At 39.2% G+C, this 15,112-nt stretch overlaps 1 protein-coding gene across 1 annotated transcript; it reads right to left on the bottom strand.

The window, feature by feature from the left end:
• Window positions 1-1,823: 1,823 nt before the first annotated feature.
• LOC306701184 (uncharacterized protein) lies at window positions 1,824-14,007 on the bottom strand (the record flags this gene model as incomplete). Its single annotated transcript, XM_079166439.1, has 17 exons — window positions 1,824-2,174; window positions 2,376-2,456; window positions 2,563-3,035; window positions 3,219-3,342; window positions 3,518-3,614; window positions 3,860-3,990; window positions 4,117-4,728; window positions 5,173-5,373; window positions 5,947-6,130; window positions 6,685-6,908; window positions 8,490-9,385; window positions 9,789-9,912; window positions 11,413-11,634; window positions 11,760-11,965; window positions 12,746-13,041; window positions 13,362-13,651; window positions 13,747-14,007. The coding sequence occupies 17 exons, from the start codon at window positions 14,005-14,007 to the stop codon at window positions 1,824-1,826; spliced, it is 4,773 nt and encodes a 1,590-aa protein (XP_079022565.1).
• Between the last annotated feature and the right edge of the window lie 1,105 nt (window positions 14,008-15,112).

Genomic DNA, 15,112 nt, shown 5'->3' with positions numbered 1-15,112 from the left:
TTCAAATCAATGTTTAATGTTATTTAAAGATGGTTTGGGAAAATTATGATTTATTTCATGTTTGTATTGACATCGCAGCATTGCAACTGTTGTACTGTGTACAAGAACATATAACTACAAAGAACAAATCACTTTAATGTATATTTAGACAATATAAAGATATTTAGTGGTGACTATTCTCTGGAGAGTCTGAAGCTCAGTTGTTGGGGCAAATATTATGCTTATCTGCTACCCTGCTGTACCTGTGAGCTTTAGTTTGGGATTTCAACCAGGTTAACTGGTTTAGAATTGTGCTCAATAGACACGAAAACCAGTGATAATTAAGTAAATATTGATGAAACTGTCTCAAAAGTCTCTGACGTTTGCAAAATATTGTGTGCTAATGCATTTTATTCTGGGAGAATAAACTTTTTATTGCATATCCTATACACAGAGTGAAAGTACTAATGCATTTACAATGTGTAAAATGTATGCGGTTTAGGATGTTGACTGATCTGATGCTAACATTTAGAAATTTCGAAATTAAATTGTATTTTAGTTATGTTAATCCCAGGCGTGCCAGGCCTCCACTTTTTTGAAAGGAGTAACTGTGTCCTTTTGAAGCTCTTGAAGGCCCCTTTCCAATTATAAAGTTTACAATATTGTATCCAAACACAAGCACTATTTAGCCCACAGAAAATTAGCATTAGCATTGCTGGCAAAAATCTCCTGTCACAAGCTAGATTTCTTAAAGTCTGAAATGCAGAAATCTAGTTTACGCTAAGACCATTTGAATTACATTTAGGTGGCAATGATTGGTTCTAAAAAGTGAAGCCAATGTGGAAGTGTCTTAAACTTGCATTCTCTCTACTTGACAGCCGGGGTGACTCCTCTGGTTGCAAAGTCCGACTGTTTGGAAGTCTATGAGAAAATGACTCTACTTCTGATTTATTACCTCGGTAAACATTGTAAACATGACTTTGTCTCATTCGATAGTTTCAAGTCTTCAATACAGCATGATGTAAATGTAGTAAATAATGGTCCCATTTAGAGTAAAATAGACCATAAAGTAGAGAATGCGTTAGGGCGGGCTACCTTGTCGCTACCACTACCAGAGCCTTATATGGCGTCTCTACGTCAATCTTCCACAGTCCAAATGAACTAAGTTCTGTTTTCTGGTTCCAAAAAGCCAAGATGGCGACGGCCAGAATCCAAGATGGCGACGGAAAGAACGCGAAACTCGAGGCTTCAAAAGGGCAGTAAACACATTACTACGTCCACTTCTTATACGGTCTATTATTACAATATTCTGAAATTACCAAAGTTAGTTCTTAACCCTCCAATGCAGTGGTTCAGTAAATTAGATAGACTAGGCTTTTCATTCTATTGGAAAAACCCCAGAATCAAACTATCCACCTTACAAAACCCTACGAATTAGGCTTCGAAGCACCCAATATTTTTTATTTCATATATACCCAGTAATAGTATGTAAGTCATTGGATAATAAACACAAACCAGGAATGTTTGCATCTTTTTTGGGAGGGTGCTGTGAATATGGGGCATGGACTACTTTACCTGTTGAGTTAAAGGGTTATTGCCAAAGAGACACTCTACATTAACAGGAAAAAGTGTATACACATGCTGTAATCATTTACAGTAAGGAGGCAAACTTTCAGTCAGGTCACTCCTTGGGGAATGTTGTTAAAATCAAAACCTAGACACATGTCAGCTTTGTGTGTCACTTTATTTTGTTTCACATTCAAATGTATTTTCATAATTTCTTATTAAAAAGTGTGTGCTTTTGTTTGCTTAGTGGCCACTTAAAATGACCACCTACAACATGTTTAGTTCATGTGAGTCATTCCTTTCTTAACGTTTCTCTGAGGCTGCAGTAATATTATATAACATTTTGGTACAAAAATACATAGCAACAGTCCAAAGCTGGAGACTAATATAGCAAATACTTCCACAGCCACAGTAAACTTCCCAGGAGAGCTGACATAAGCTGGGATGAAAGAGATCCACACGGCCCAGAAGATCAGCATGCTGAAGGTTATAAGCTTTGCCTCATTGAAGGTATCGGGTAGCTTGCGTCCAAGGAACGCCAGGATGAGGCAGACGAAGGCCAGTAGACCAACGTAGCCCAGGACCAGATAAAATCCAGGAGGCCATGGCTCCTTACACTCCACAACAATCTAAGTATGTCCAACAATACATAAATACAGCTCAATCAACATGAATAGTATAATTTGCATCAGGGTGTATATAACAAATTTTAAATTATGTTTGGTTTCGTTCTGATCTCTGAACCAAACATTAAATCCCATATGTGTAGGTAGGATTTGAACATCTGCTACTTTCACCTCATGGTAGTATCAAAAAATACACATTCTTACTTTTCCAGTTGAGGCTTGGTAATTTGGGTTCTTGAATGGGAAGGGAGGTGCACCCAAAAGACAACCAGCACAGAGACAAATCTGTGAACAAAGTGGAAAGATAAGCTATTCTTTAAAAACACACAACAAATTTGAAGGGTCACAACTTAGGTCACTCAAATTAGTGGTGGATCTAAAGCCCTCCCACCTGAGGAGCTGTGGTGCAGAGGATCAAAGCCCGCTGTTGAGAGGGAACAAACCTCTTCAGGGCCCTTGAACCAGGTACGTTAGCACGAAAGGCCAAGAGAACAACTATGGTCTTAACAAGGAGGCAGGACAGACACAGGACAAAGCTAATGCCGAATGCTGCATGGCGGAGCCTACATGTCCACACAGATGGCTGACCAATGAACACCAGGGAACACAAGAAGCACAGCTTGAGTGACAGGAGAAGCAGGAAGCTTATTTCTGAGTTGTTGGCCTTGACAATCGGTGTGGAACGGAAGCGTTGAAAGACAGCAGTGACGATGGTTGTCAGGACAACGCCCAGCAGTGTGAGTGCGACCAGGATGATGCCCATGATGTCGTGGAAAGACAGGAATTCTTCGACCCCAGCAATGCATTTCACCTTGTCTTTGTCTGACCAGTAGTATTCAGGACATTTTGTGCACTCAGTGGAACCTTTTAGAGACACAGACAGTGGAGACACACTGTGTAAACACACACACACATTCAAACTCTACATAGCAGTTTGCATTCATTTAGCATGCCTTGTCGACTCAGTAGTTGTGCAAAATTTTTGTATCGAGTTTAATGGACTCTTGCTTAGAAATTTTATAAATACGAAAAACATGAATGGGCCACCAGTCTGGTTGCTGATTTCTCCATCTGCACAAGGCAAACAATCAAAGCAGCAGTGGGGCTCTCCTGGACGTCTGGCCTGTCTGCTGCCAGGGGAGCATGGAGAACTACACTGAGATGCAGGCACCTGAGGAAATAAAGGTGTTACATTACACACCAAGATTTACTTTGCAGCAGATTAGATCCTTGGTGGAACAAATAGTTTTTTACTGTAGAAAACAGCAATTTTAATCATCAGGTAATATATAAAATGTCTTATTCTGTAAAGAAACGTAAAGGTTTTTCGAGGACATATGACCCACCTGAGACTGTCCTCTTGTCCACACAATGGTGCTCTGCTCTATCTCCAACTGTTCTTTCAATGGAGCGGAACCATCATAGCGTCCCACTTTTATGAATCTAAACACAGCATAAAATTATTTTAAAATCAGGACAAACATATTGACCATTTTTTATCCCAACTCATCTGAATGCTTAAAAAGCTACAATGTCTCCTCATTAATGGAGGAGACATTCAGGTTCCTAAGTTTTGCTATGACTGCTGGATGAGACCACCAGCCTGATAATAAACTAAATATAAAGCTTCTCAATCACGATTCCTTAAACACAAATGTATTCCTGTGTATTTAAGTATAATATTCCACCTAATTTGACCCTCGCTGTCCTTCTGCCAGTTAATGACGTCATAGAGAGGGACTGGCTCTCCGTTGGAGTCAAAAAAAACCTTCTCCTCAAACTGGTTGGTGAAATTCACTGTCTTCAGATGATGCAGCAACTGTATGAAAGGAGGAAGACAAAAGGAAATAAAGAACAGAGAACAGAACAACTCAGTGAAAATCTGAAATAAGAACATATTTTCAATATATAATTAATTTGATTATTTTGCAGTGGTTCAACTTGCCTGCCTAGAAGTGAAGGATTGATGATTCTCACATATTCCGTAATTTTCTGCAGAATCACAGTTTAATAAAGCGTGAAGAGCATGGGCGATGGTGTATACAGCTTTATAAACATTATAGGATATTCTGACCTGAGATACATCAGTAAAGCTGCTGTCAATGTAACTCAGATCCTCTGAACCAGTGCATACAGGCTTTTCAGCAGCATCGTTATAGTTTTCATCAGCTGCTCGCTCGAATGAGCTTGGTTTTCCTACAACAGGCCTGACCAAGGACTCAGGACGGTTTTGAGAGTCTGTTTTGTAACCAAAAGCATTCAATCCCATAAAGTCATCCACGGTATCTGCTTCATCTTCTTTGGATTGGTTTCCTCTAAACTCTAGCCTGCAGCTAAACAGCTCTTCCCAGAACATGTTGACAAATTCCATCCCAGGTTTGGGAGAAGGGCGGATATTCAACAGGAACTCTTTCAAGCCGGGGATCCTGACTCCAGGGAAGGAGAAGCCCAGCGTGCCCTCTAGGAGAGGGTGGAAGCGGAGTGAGGTCAGCAGGCTAGCGGTCACCCAGGCTTCACTAGCTACCCACTGGATTCCGGTCACATTTCTCTTAGCCAGCTGGAAAATAAGGCATATAAAGAAATTTGATAAGAAAGCAAACAGATGAGCATGAGCACCAACAATCTTTTGATAATCCTAATTCTCACATTACTTCCAATGCTGCATAATATATAATTTTATGTTCATGCACATATATTGACTGAGATAAAGAGCCATTTCCTTTGGATGTAGTGACAAAAGGTGGATCGTTTTTGAGAGATTTTTTTTTTACGAAGTTAGGAATGCAATGTTTAAGTCAAGTCTGATGTTGCCTTACACATGAGAATGATGCCAGTCAATTCCACAAAATGAGGCATTCAGGTTTTTAATTAAAAACTGGTATCGGATCGATAGTCGGTATCAGCCTCTGAATTGTTTTTAACACAAGACAGAAGTCGGCGACACAAAACAAGTCGGCTTTGAGTAACAAAAGGTTGAGAACACCTAATACAGAGTGCTTACCTCTAAGATCAGGTCCAGCAGCTGTCCCTCCGTGGCAAACACCACCACTACCACTGCGGTTGAACTCTGTAGCCTGTCTGCCATTTCTTGTATCTCAGCCGCTGTGGGTGATTTCGGGATGGTCAGATGAAATGCCACACACCCACCCTGTTGTCTAAACTGGTTGGAAAATTCTTGGATACCATATTGACTGTAGTCATCCTGAAATATATAGAGAGCTTTTGTAAATCATGTTGGTATGTTTATCTAATAGATAGATAGATAGATAGATAGATAGATAGATAGATAGATAGATAGATAGATAGATAGATAGATAGATAGATAGATAGATAGATAGATAGATACTTTATTCATCCCCAGGGGTAAATGTGTTTGTAACAGCAGCAGCAAAGGAAGTTACAAAGTAAACATAAAAATATAAAAAATATTTGGTTGGGTTAAAAAGAAAATGCTTATCTCACCGTGGTCCCTATTGTGCCGACCCAGTCCCAGCCTAAGAAGGTAACCAGCTGAACAAGACCTCTAACTTGAAAGAGATCACTCGGCACAGTCCGCAAGAATGTTGGGTACATATACTTGTCAGTGAGACAGGTACAAGTGGCAAAATAACTCACCTATATGGAGATAAAATTAACGGTAGTGAGATAGACAGAAGCGAAAATCAAAACCTATTAAGCATGTTTTGTGATTTATCACCAAAAAACGTGGTGGAAAGGACAGTCTTTGTGAAAATGAAGTGCTGTGCATGTTTCTGTCTTTTCATTCCTTTCTTACCAGTGGGAGGTTGAAAGGGCCAAGGATGTGAGCTACAGCTCTTGTAGGGGAAGAGGATGCAAGGCCGATGACAGCCGGCACAGGAGAATCAGCCAGACATGAGGTTAAAGTTTGAGATTGTGTACTCCTATCCATTGTCTCCCCTGTTTCATTTTCCTTTATGTCATTTCCATCATTTTCAAGACTGTGAAGCATTGCTTCAAGAATTTCAGAGCCTCTCTTTTTCACTGTGCTCAGCATCCTTTCCTTTCTTTTCTTTTTTTCTGTTTTTACCCCCTCCGATCTCGTACTCCTCTCCTTTGACATACCTAATCTTTTTTCAATTTCTTTCATTTGTTTCACCTCACTCATCAATTTGGGTTGACTGACTAAAGACAAAAGAGCTTTCAGGCTGGTGTGTACATGGTCACAGCTGTCCATAATCCTATAGCCCAGTTTAACACCTGGTAACAGGCTCGAATTACGGTTTATTTCCTCCACTGCAAACACCATGGTCATTATCCATCGAAAGGCTCTGCGGTCAAAGCTGCAGAGAATTAGATAGAGTTAAATGCAGTCTCTGTAATTCATCCTGAGACAGAAAACACAGTATCACAGTAAAATATCAATCAGCATGTGAACAGTGTCGGAGTAATAGAGATCTAATCACAGCAAGAGGAAATTAGTTCAGTCACTTTTCTGTGTAAAAATGAAAACAATTAAGAAAAGGGATTATATCAATAGTATCCTCACACTTACCCTCTGCAAGGTGTGAGCTGAGGTTTGCTGAGAAAGCTTTGCTCTTGCTTAGGAGCCACATAATGCAGAGGGAAAAGCCCTCCAATCACTACATCCCCTCCCGACTGCAGGGCCAGAGGCTCACTGTCTGCCAGTTTCAAACAGTGAGATAAGCTAGAACCAACCCCACTCACTCCCTCCTCATTCCCCACCACACTCCTCTCTAATCTTGGTTCTTCCCTTTCCTTCACGTCAGAGAACACTGGAAAAATAATTCTAAATAAGGCCCATATAATCAGCCAGGGAGAAGCCATAACAATGGTATAATGCAATGTCAATACAGAGCAAATGACGACTGCGTGTGTACCGGAGGTGATGGTTCTCCAACATATTCTCTGAAAGGCTGATAAAGTAGACTATATAAAAGCTGTGATGTAAAATGAGTCATCGCCAGATAAACCAATCACGATAAATTGCAATGCCACAGGAGAGAGGACAATACGTGGAAGCTGTGACCAGCAGCTCTAGCTCACTCTCTTGGTCGCTTGGTTGGTCGGTCCACAAACATTTCCCCACCCCTTGTTCTGCCACAGTTTGGGTGGAAATTTGGCCTGGAGGTCAAGTGTGACATTGTGAGTGCGTGTTTTTGTGTTCATGCCAATCGGCAAAAAGAGGGTGTGGCAGCGAGAGTGGCCTATTAAGTGACTGTGCAAAAGGATTAGAAAACGGGTGAAAGGAGACAGGCAGTTATGTGGCCATTTGTTGGCACACACCTGTGTCTAGATTTTGTGGTTTTCATCTGTCTTACTGCCCGTTTTCTCCTCCCTTTCCTCATCTTTTAAATTACACAGACAATTGTATTTCAATGGGATGCACAAAGCTGGTGATGTGGTTTTGGGTGGGCTGTTTAAGGTCCACTGCCTCTCTGTCTTCCCTGAGCTTTCCTTCACCACTGAGAGTTTCACACACATATCGCAGAGAGCAGAAAAGAGTGCTCCTTATTCTACTCTATACCCAGAGTATCTTAGTTTGATACAAATATGAAATAACTGTTTTTTACAGTACAACTTAAGAGTGTTTCAAAATATAAAAAATAAAATTTCTGGATAGACAATGTATTAATAACAAAGTACCTATGTTTGCATATTTCTACTAAGTTCTCACAGGTGACACAATACTTGTTAATGGTTTATAGTGACATTTTGTGTGATAGTTGTTATATTCTAGGGTTCAGGCATTCTCAGTCCATGGCATTTCCTATTAATTAAAGAGATTAACACAAACTCCAACCTGCTACTTAATGTGACTATGGGATACAGTTTTTATGATAACTCTGCCACACTTGGAATTGCATTTAGTGCTTCGTTGTCACTGGCCAGTTGCCAAGGGCTGCATGTACAATAGTATCTTCGCTAAGTGCCCATGTCTCTTTTTTCTCTTGCAGGATATCATTCTAATTTCATCCTAACCTTATTCCAGTTAAAGCTAAGAAATGTTAGTGGTTTATTGGTGTGGTTGAATATGGTCTTAAATAATGTGGATACAAATATTATTAAAATACCAATAATTGTATAAAGATGTTGAGAAAGAACCCAGTGTCACACGTTGTGAATTTTAACTTTGTTTATTCACTTTATTGTATATGTTCAGCCCATTAAAGATAACATATTAAAGAGATATTTATCAAATTTAAATATTTATTAAAATGACTTGTTAATGTAAATATTTAAATCAACAAGGTGAAGACTGTTGAATGTCCACATCATTAGCCTTATACTGTATGTTAACATCTTAACTATTTCGAAACCTGAGATGTTTTAGGATACATTTTTGTTCATTAAATGTTTCTTGGTGTTTTTCTCTGGCTTAAACAAAATGATGAAACACTTTGGACCAAATATACACAATATGAGTCCAAAACTGGAGGCCAGAATGGCAAATATCTCCACAGCCACAGTAAATTTACCAGGAGAGCTGACATATGCTGGGATAAAGGTGACCCAGACTGCACAGAATATCAGCATGCTGAAGGTTATAAGCTTGGCTTCATTAAAATTATCAGGTAGTTTCCGGGCTAGGACTGCTAACACAAAGCAAAAGACAGCCAGCAGGCCGATGTACCCGAGCACAGCCCAGAACCCAATAGCTGAGCCTAATGCACACTCCAGGATGATTCTCTCCTTGTATGTGGTTAGGTTTTTCATTGGAAAAGGAGGACTAAGAACCAACCAAAGAGTACATATTACAACCTGAATGAACGTAAAAGACACTACAGTCATTCTTTGCTGTGGAGGACCAAACCATTTCATGACATTACGACCTGGGAGAGTGGCTTTGAATGCCATTAACACTACTATTGTTTTTCCAAGAACACAAGACATACAGAGGACGAAGGTGATCCCAAAAGCTGTGTGGCGCAGCATGCAGGACCACTCAGAGGGTGCTCCAATGAAAGTTAATGAGCATAAGAAACAGAGAGTCAGAGAGAAGAGCAGCAGGAAGCTCAGCTCAGAGTTGTTGGCTCTGACAATTGGGGAAGTCCTGTGACGATGGAACACAGCCGCTGTAATAATGGTAAGACAGGCACCACCAACTGAGAATGCTGCCAGGATGATTCCTAGGCCCTCATTGAAGGAAAGAAACTCTACAGGCTTTGGGAGACAAGTGTCTCTCTTTGCATTAGGCCAGAATTCCTTGGAACAAAGGAAACAATCAGGGGAATCTGAAAAAATAAAAACAAAGAGGGCTTTTAGCAGTCGTAGTATATATGTGATGTTGTAAGGTAGATAAAAATAACAATAATGGTAATATTAATAAAAATGATAACAATAATGGTAATACATCTTATTTATAGGGCCCTTTTTGTATTACTCAGACATTTTAAAAATGTAAAAAGATATTTAAAGTCAGTTAAAATGATAATATAAAACACACCAAAAATATATAACACAAAACATTAATCACATTAAGTGCATTTCAAAAAATGTTTTGATTCGAGATTTGAAAATGGGCATTTGGTGCAGTTTTGGCTGTTTGCGGAGTGATTTCCAGCTATGGCAACTATGGAAAATACGGCCGCCGAAATGTGCCAGCATCCGTCTAATCTGCGGTAGGAAAAACAATACCTGTAGCATTGCTAATTTCTCCCTCAGGACACGGTATACAATCAAAACAGCAGATTGGTTTTCCTTTCTGCAGCACTTTACGAGTTCCTGGAGGACAGCTGTCAGTGCACACTGACACAGGCACCTGGCACATAAATACAAACAAAGTCATACATATTTAGGTGTGCTACAAAGCTCTGAGGATGAGAGGATAAGTTAGCATTTTTCAAGTCCATCTAAAAACAATCCTCACATGCTGAGTGAAAGCTGTATTGGTCACTGTAACCAAACTGTAAACCCTCCTAAAGCCATCTCAATTTAACTGCTCAGCGACAAAATCCACAATTTTTGTGTAAAAAATGCATTCTTAAAATTATCTGAATCTAAAGTGAGTTTGAGTTGGACAAATATAGTGTTTCTAACTCACACAGTTGGTTATTGTTTTTGTTCTAACTCCCAGGCTCCACCCTCTACTGGAGAGAAAGCTGCAGGTCTGCTGAGACCCTCAGCTCCTTTATCAAGATTGAAGACTTTTCTGTTTGCTGCTGCCTTTAATTGAACCAGATTCAAGGATATTAATACATTTCCTGCATTTCTGCATTTTACTACTGTATTTTATTTCTTACACTGCACTGCAACTATTATTCTGTTTTTAGCTTTTTAGTGTTTTAATGACTGTTTTTAAATCTCCTTTACTTTTGCCTTATGTTTTGATGTTTTTAATGTTTTTATGTGAAGCACTTTGATTTGCCTTGTTGTTGAAATGTGCTATACAAATAAAGTTGCCTTGCCTAATGGAATACAATATTCATAAAAATGTTTTAATAAGTGTATAATAACCTGAAACTAAGAATTCTAGTTAATTCGTCTGCTGAGAAAAAGTCATTTTTATCTACATAGATTAGCTTCCACGGAGTCTGCACCACCATGTTTCTACAGCAGCTTACAACGGACACGAGCTCTTTCGAGAGCCTTTGGCGTTTTGCGTTATCTGAATGTAGGGATGTGTATTATCATGCTGCATTGTGTGTAAACGAAAAGTAAAAACCTAATTAGATCGGCTCTATCAGCAGTCTCATCCAATGCCACTATGTTTAAGCAAACACAGCATGCACGATCAGCCAAATGCTCTTTTCTTTTTTGTAATACTTTTCTGTTGGTTGAAACAAAGCAGCCAGGAGGACAGAAGACAGGACGAATGACTTGTTTTTCGTTCTTTATAAACTTCACTCAGAAGTGTTATTTATTTTATTAACATTTTACATTTACTTTCAGTGAAGTATTAATGACTTTTTATATCGGGACTTTGTTTTTGTAAACATAACTGTTACTGCCCTATAAACAATATTTGGATATATTTTGATTCTACATTCTAATCCTGTTATGAATTTATTTGTTTTTAAAATTCTACTTTTTAAGAGCAATTATTTAGTCATGTAGAAAAGAAGAGTATAGATAATAGTTGCCCATAGTTGTACTAAAATCCTAAAGATAACTCTCCCTACCTGAAGGCCACCGTACATCTGGGGGGGTGAGCAGAGATGTATTTAGTTGGTTGCAATCTGCAACACACTACTAGATGACACTTAATCTTACACACTGGGCCTTAAAGTTAAAATGTGAACATTGCTTTTAAATGCCTTACTTGTGTGCCACCCTCCACCCAGGTGAGGTTCCTGTTGATTCGGAATTCCTGGCCCACAGGCAGTGATGCATCATAGTGCCCTACTGTCACCAACTCAATGTAGCCACTCTCAGTTTTTTGCCAATTAACCAGCTCGTATGTGGCCACAGGATCCCCGTTGGCATCAAATGACACATCATAACCATTTTGGGAAAAATTAACATTTTTAAGCTGAGTAAGAACCTGTGAGGATGAGGTAACAGAAGACAATGAGGAAGAGATTTGAAACAATGTAAAATGAAATTAATATATAATTTCAAAAAAGGTACACTATAGAGAAAAAAGGTTCAAAATTTGTTTTGACTGACCTGTTTGGTCTCTATGCTGGTGAATTTGTCACACTGGGTCATAGAGTTTGTTTCCTGACACATTGCATTATGAATGGCATGTGCTATTGCATAAGCAGCCTTGTACACCATGTTAGTGATTCGGAGCTGAGATGTGTCAGTGTACGGGCTCCGGATCGTCTCTATGTCTTCAGTTCCCTCACATGCATTTTGTTCTGTGGCTGATCCTAAAAACACACAAAGACACAGAAGGGTAATTTATTAGGCTTGACAATGATATTATATTATAATTCATCTGTATGTTTTTCTTTTTTGTTTGGTTTTTGTTTCATCTAACCTGCAAAATGTGCCTTGCAGAAAAGTGTATACTTGCATTGTTTTAATTTGGAAGTAAAACTTTATTTTGAATTATTAGTCAAAGCACTGTTTTGCAGACATGCCTTTTTATCTGGCCCAATTATTTATTTTTACCTACATGTATACCAGCTGAGTAACCAGACAATTAGTCATGTATAAAATTCAAAAAGGTATTTTCCTTCAATTAGATTCTGACATGACATTTTCAAATGAATTTCAAATAAATAAATTATCTGAAATCACTGTCGGTAAAATAGCTTAGAACTACATGAATACTCACATACAGTATATACCTGTAACTGATACAAGCAAGTAGGCTACGTAAAAATGTTTGTACTTTATTAAGCTTCCTGGAGACTGTCAATTTAATGTGTGCTTTTGTTCAGGGCTTCAGTGTTGACATTGTGAAACTAGTGCAGCCAAATTAATACAAACCACAAAAACAGAGATTATTCACAGAGATGCACCTTATGTCCATAACATGTCTTTGTTCAATATGAATAGATTTCTCTGTTAATCTACAGTTAAAGCAGCTGTAAACATTTTAACACACAAAGCTTTGATTAGACTATATGAAACAAATACCGGAACACACACAAGGACCCAACTGTGGTTATCTTTTGTGTTAAAAATCAGCCAAACTTTCTTACTTTGTCCCAGCCTGCAGTTGAATTCATCCTCCCAGAACTCAGTAAGCACTGGAGAGGCCGCCACTTTAGAGGGAGAGAGGTCCAGCAGGAAGTCTCTCAGACCAGGGATGACAGATTTCTCAATGCCAAATCCGATTGTTCCAGCACAGAAGCTGAACCTCAGCATGTCTGGGTCAGTTACCCAGGACTCACTGCCTATCCACTGGCGAGGTGGAGAGGGCTTGAGTGACAGCTCCTCCAGCAGAATCCTCAAGTCTCCAGATGACGTAAATGCCACAACAACCATAGCTGTTGAACTGGAGAGAAATTATACTACATTGTATAATACAAATATGAAAAAATACATTTTAAAATTATTTATCAAGATAATTAACACAAACACATATGAGATACTTTAGTTTTTAGTGTGTTGATGTGCAGTATTGCTCCACTTCTGTAACAACATCAGCATTAGGCCTTCATATGAGAGAAATTAACAACAAAATTAATTTACATTAACACGAGGATAAGAAAATGAAATTCTATTTTATATTTTACTGAATATTGTTGTGGATTTGTGTGCAGAAGATCAGTGTAACCACAGGGACAAAAGCACATAATCAGTGAACGTAGAAACCTGCGGATAATTTCAGCTACTCTCTGGATCCTGCTACGTGGGTGTGTTCGATAGAAAGATTCAGAGTATTCCACACAGATCCCCTCTTTGTGCGCAGCGTTCAGGAAAGACGCCATGCCATTGTTTCCATAATCCGAATCCGATCGGATGGCACCTATCCAAGTCCAACCAAAGTGTTTTACCAGTTTGGCCAGCGCGTCAGCCTGGAACTGGTCACTCGGGATAGTTCTGAAGAAACTCGGGTACTGCTGCTTATCAGACAGGCATGCACAAGTGGCAAAGTGGCTCACCTAAATGAATACAACAGTGTAGTTGTATAACAGGGCAGCCAAAAAATAGCGCTGGTCTATTTAACACATAGTTTGCAGAAATTAAAAATATTTACTTGAGGAACGTTAAAGGGCCCGATGATGCGCGACATGCTGATGGATGGCGTGGACCCAGACTCACCAACGATGGCCATCACCGTACCAGATTGTGAGCAATTGTCACCTGTATAAAACACTGGGTCCAAGCCGCTTGATAGCTGGAATGCCACATGCACCGCCACAGGCACGGAGGCGCATGAGTCGTAGATCTGATAACCGAGTTTGATGCCCGGCAGCAGCTCCGTGCTGTTGTTAATCTCCTCGATGGCGAAGATCATTGCACGTGAGAAGCGCAGTTCACGGGCATCAATGCTGCACACAGACACTTGTGTCACTGTTTAAAATATGTCTTACATATGATGAGGAAAATTGACTAATTCAAAAGAAATACATAATTTAGGAGAATTGCCATTCAAAGTTATGAATGACCTTAATATTATCAGTTAAAAAACACAACAATAGTCATCTCTAAATAGTCACACTCTACTATTGTAGTAATTATGATACCTAAAATTGTAAAGACAAATATTGATTTGGCACTTTATGTGTTAAATATTTTTTAACGTTTTCAGTAAAACACATGCAAAAGTACAAATCAAAACATTTCCATCCCCACAGAGTAACATCCTCTTAGCCCCCACTTCTGCCTCTTACTAACCTCCCTGAGCATTTAAGTGGCTCAGGCATGGTGGTGTAGTTATTCTTAACTGTGTGCGCATAGTGGTGTATGGACAAAATACCACCAATAACGTAGTCACCATCCATTGAGAATGCAGGTTGACGAGTGGTACCCTGGAGCTTGCATTGAACCGATGAAGCCTCAGTGCTGAGCCCAACACCAGTCCTCTCCTCTGTAAGCCAAGCCCTTTGTTTCACACCATCCCCAGAACCATTCAAGGCAAGAGCTGAGCTCAGCTCACACAAACCCAGCAATAGGATCATACCAATAAAGAGAGGTGACATCTCCATCCCTCAACTGTGCTCATGTGGGCATACTGTGTTTTCACAGGTTAATATAGATTTTCAGATTCAAGCTTCCATCCGACAGTACGTCAGCTTACTGTACGTCAGAGAGAAGATGCTCTTACCCAATGGTCTTTGATTAACTCTTGTCTGTCTTTTTTTGTGAAATGTGTGCACAATATACTCTGCTCTAAGTGCTATTTTTTTTTTCTCTTCTTTGAAAGTTACCATTATAAACACTAAATATCTTCTTAATTATCTCTATAACATTACAATTTTTTGCTGTGTTTTAGCTCATATTACAGTTAAGCCCAACAAATGGGTTGTTTGTGTTGTTAAATCACATATTAAATAATGCCAACACTTAAATATTAATAAAGTAGCACTGAGTTGATAAAAGAGAAAGAAAGACACATTTAT

The sequence above is a fragment of the Pholis gunnellus genome, assembly GCF_910591455.1.
Source record: "Pholis gunnellus genome assembly, chromosome: 9".
NCBI classification, from domain to species: domain Eukaryota; kingdom Metazoa; phylum Chordata; class Actinopteri; order Perciformes; family Pholidae; genus Pholis; species Pholis gunnellus.
Note: the sequence above shows the minus strand (reverse complement) of the source record. Positions and strands in the feature narration are given on the sequence as shown.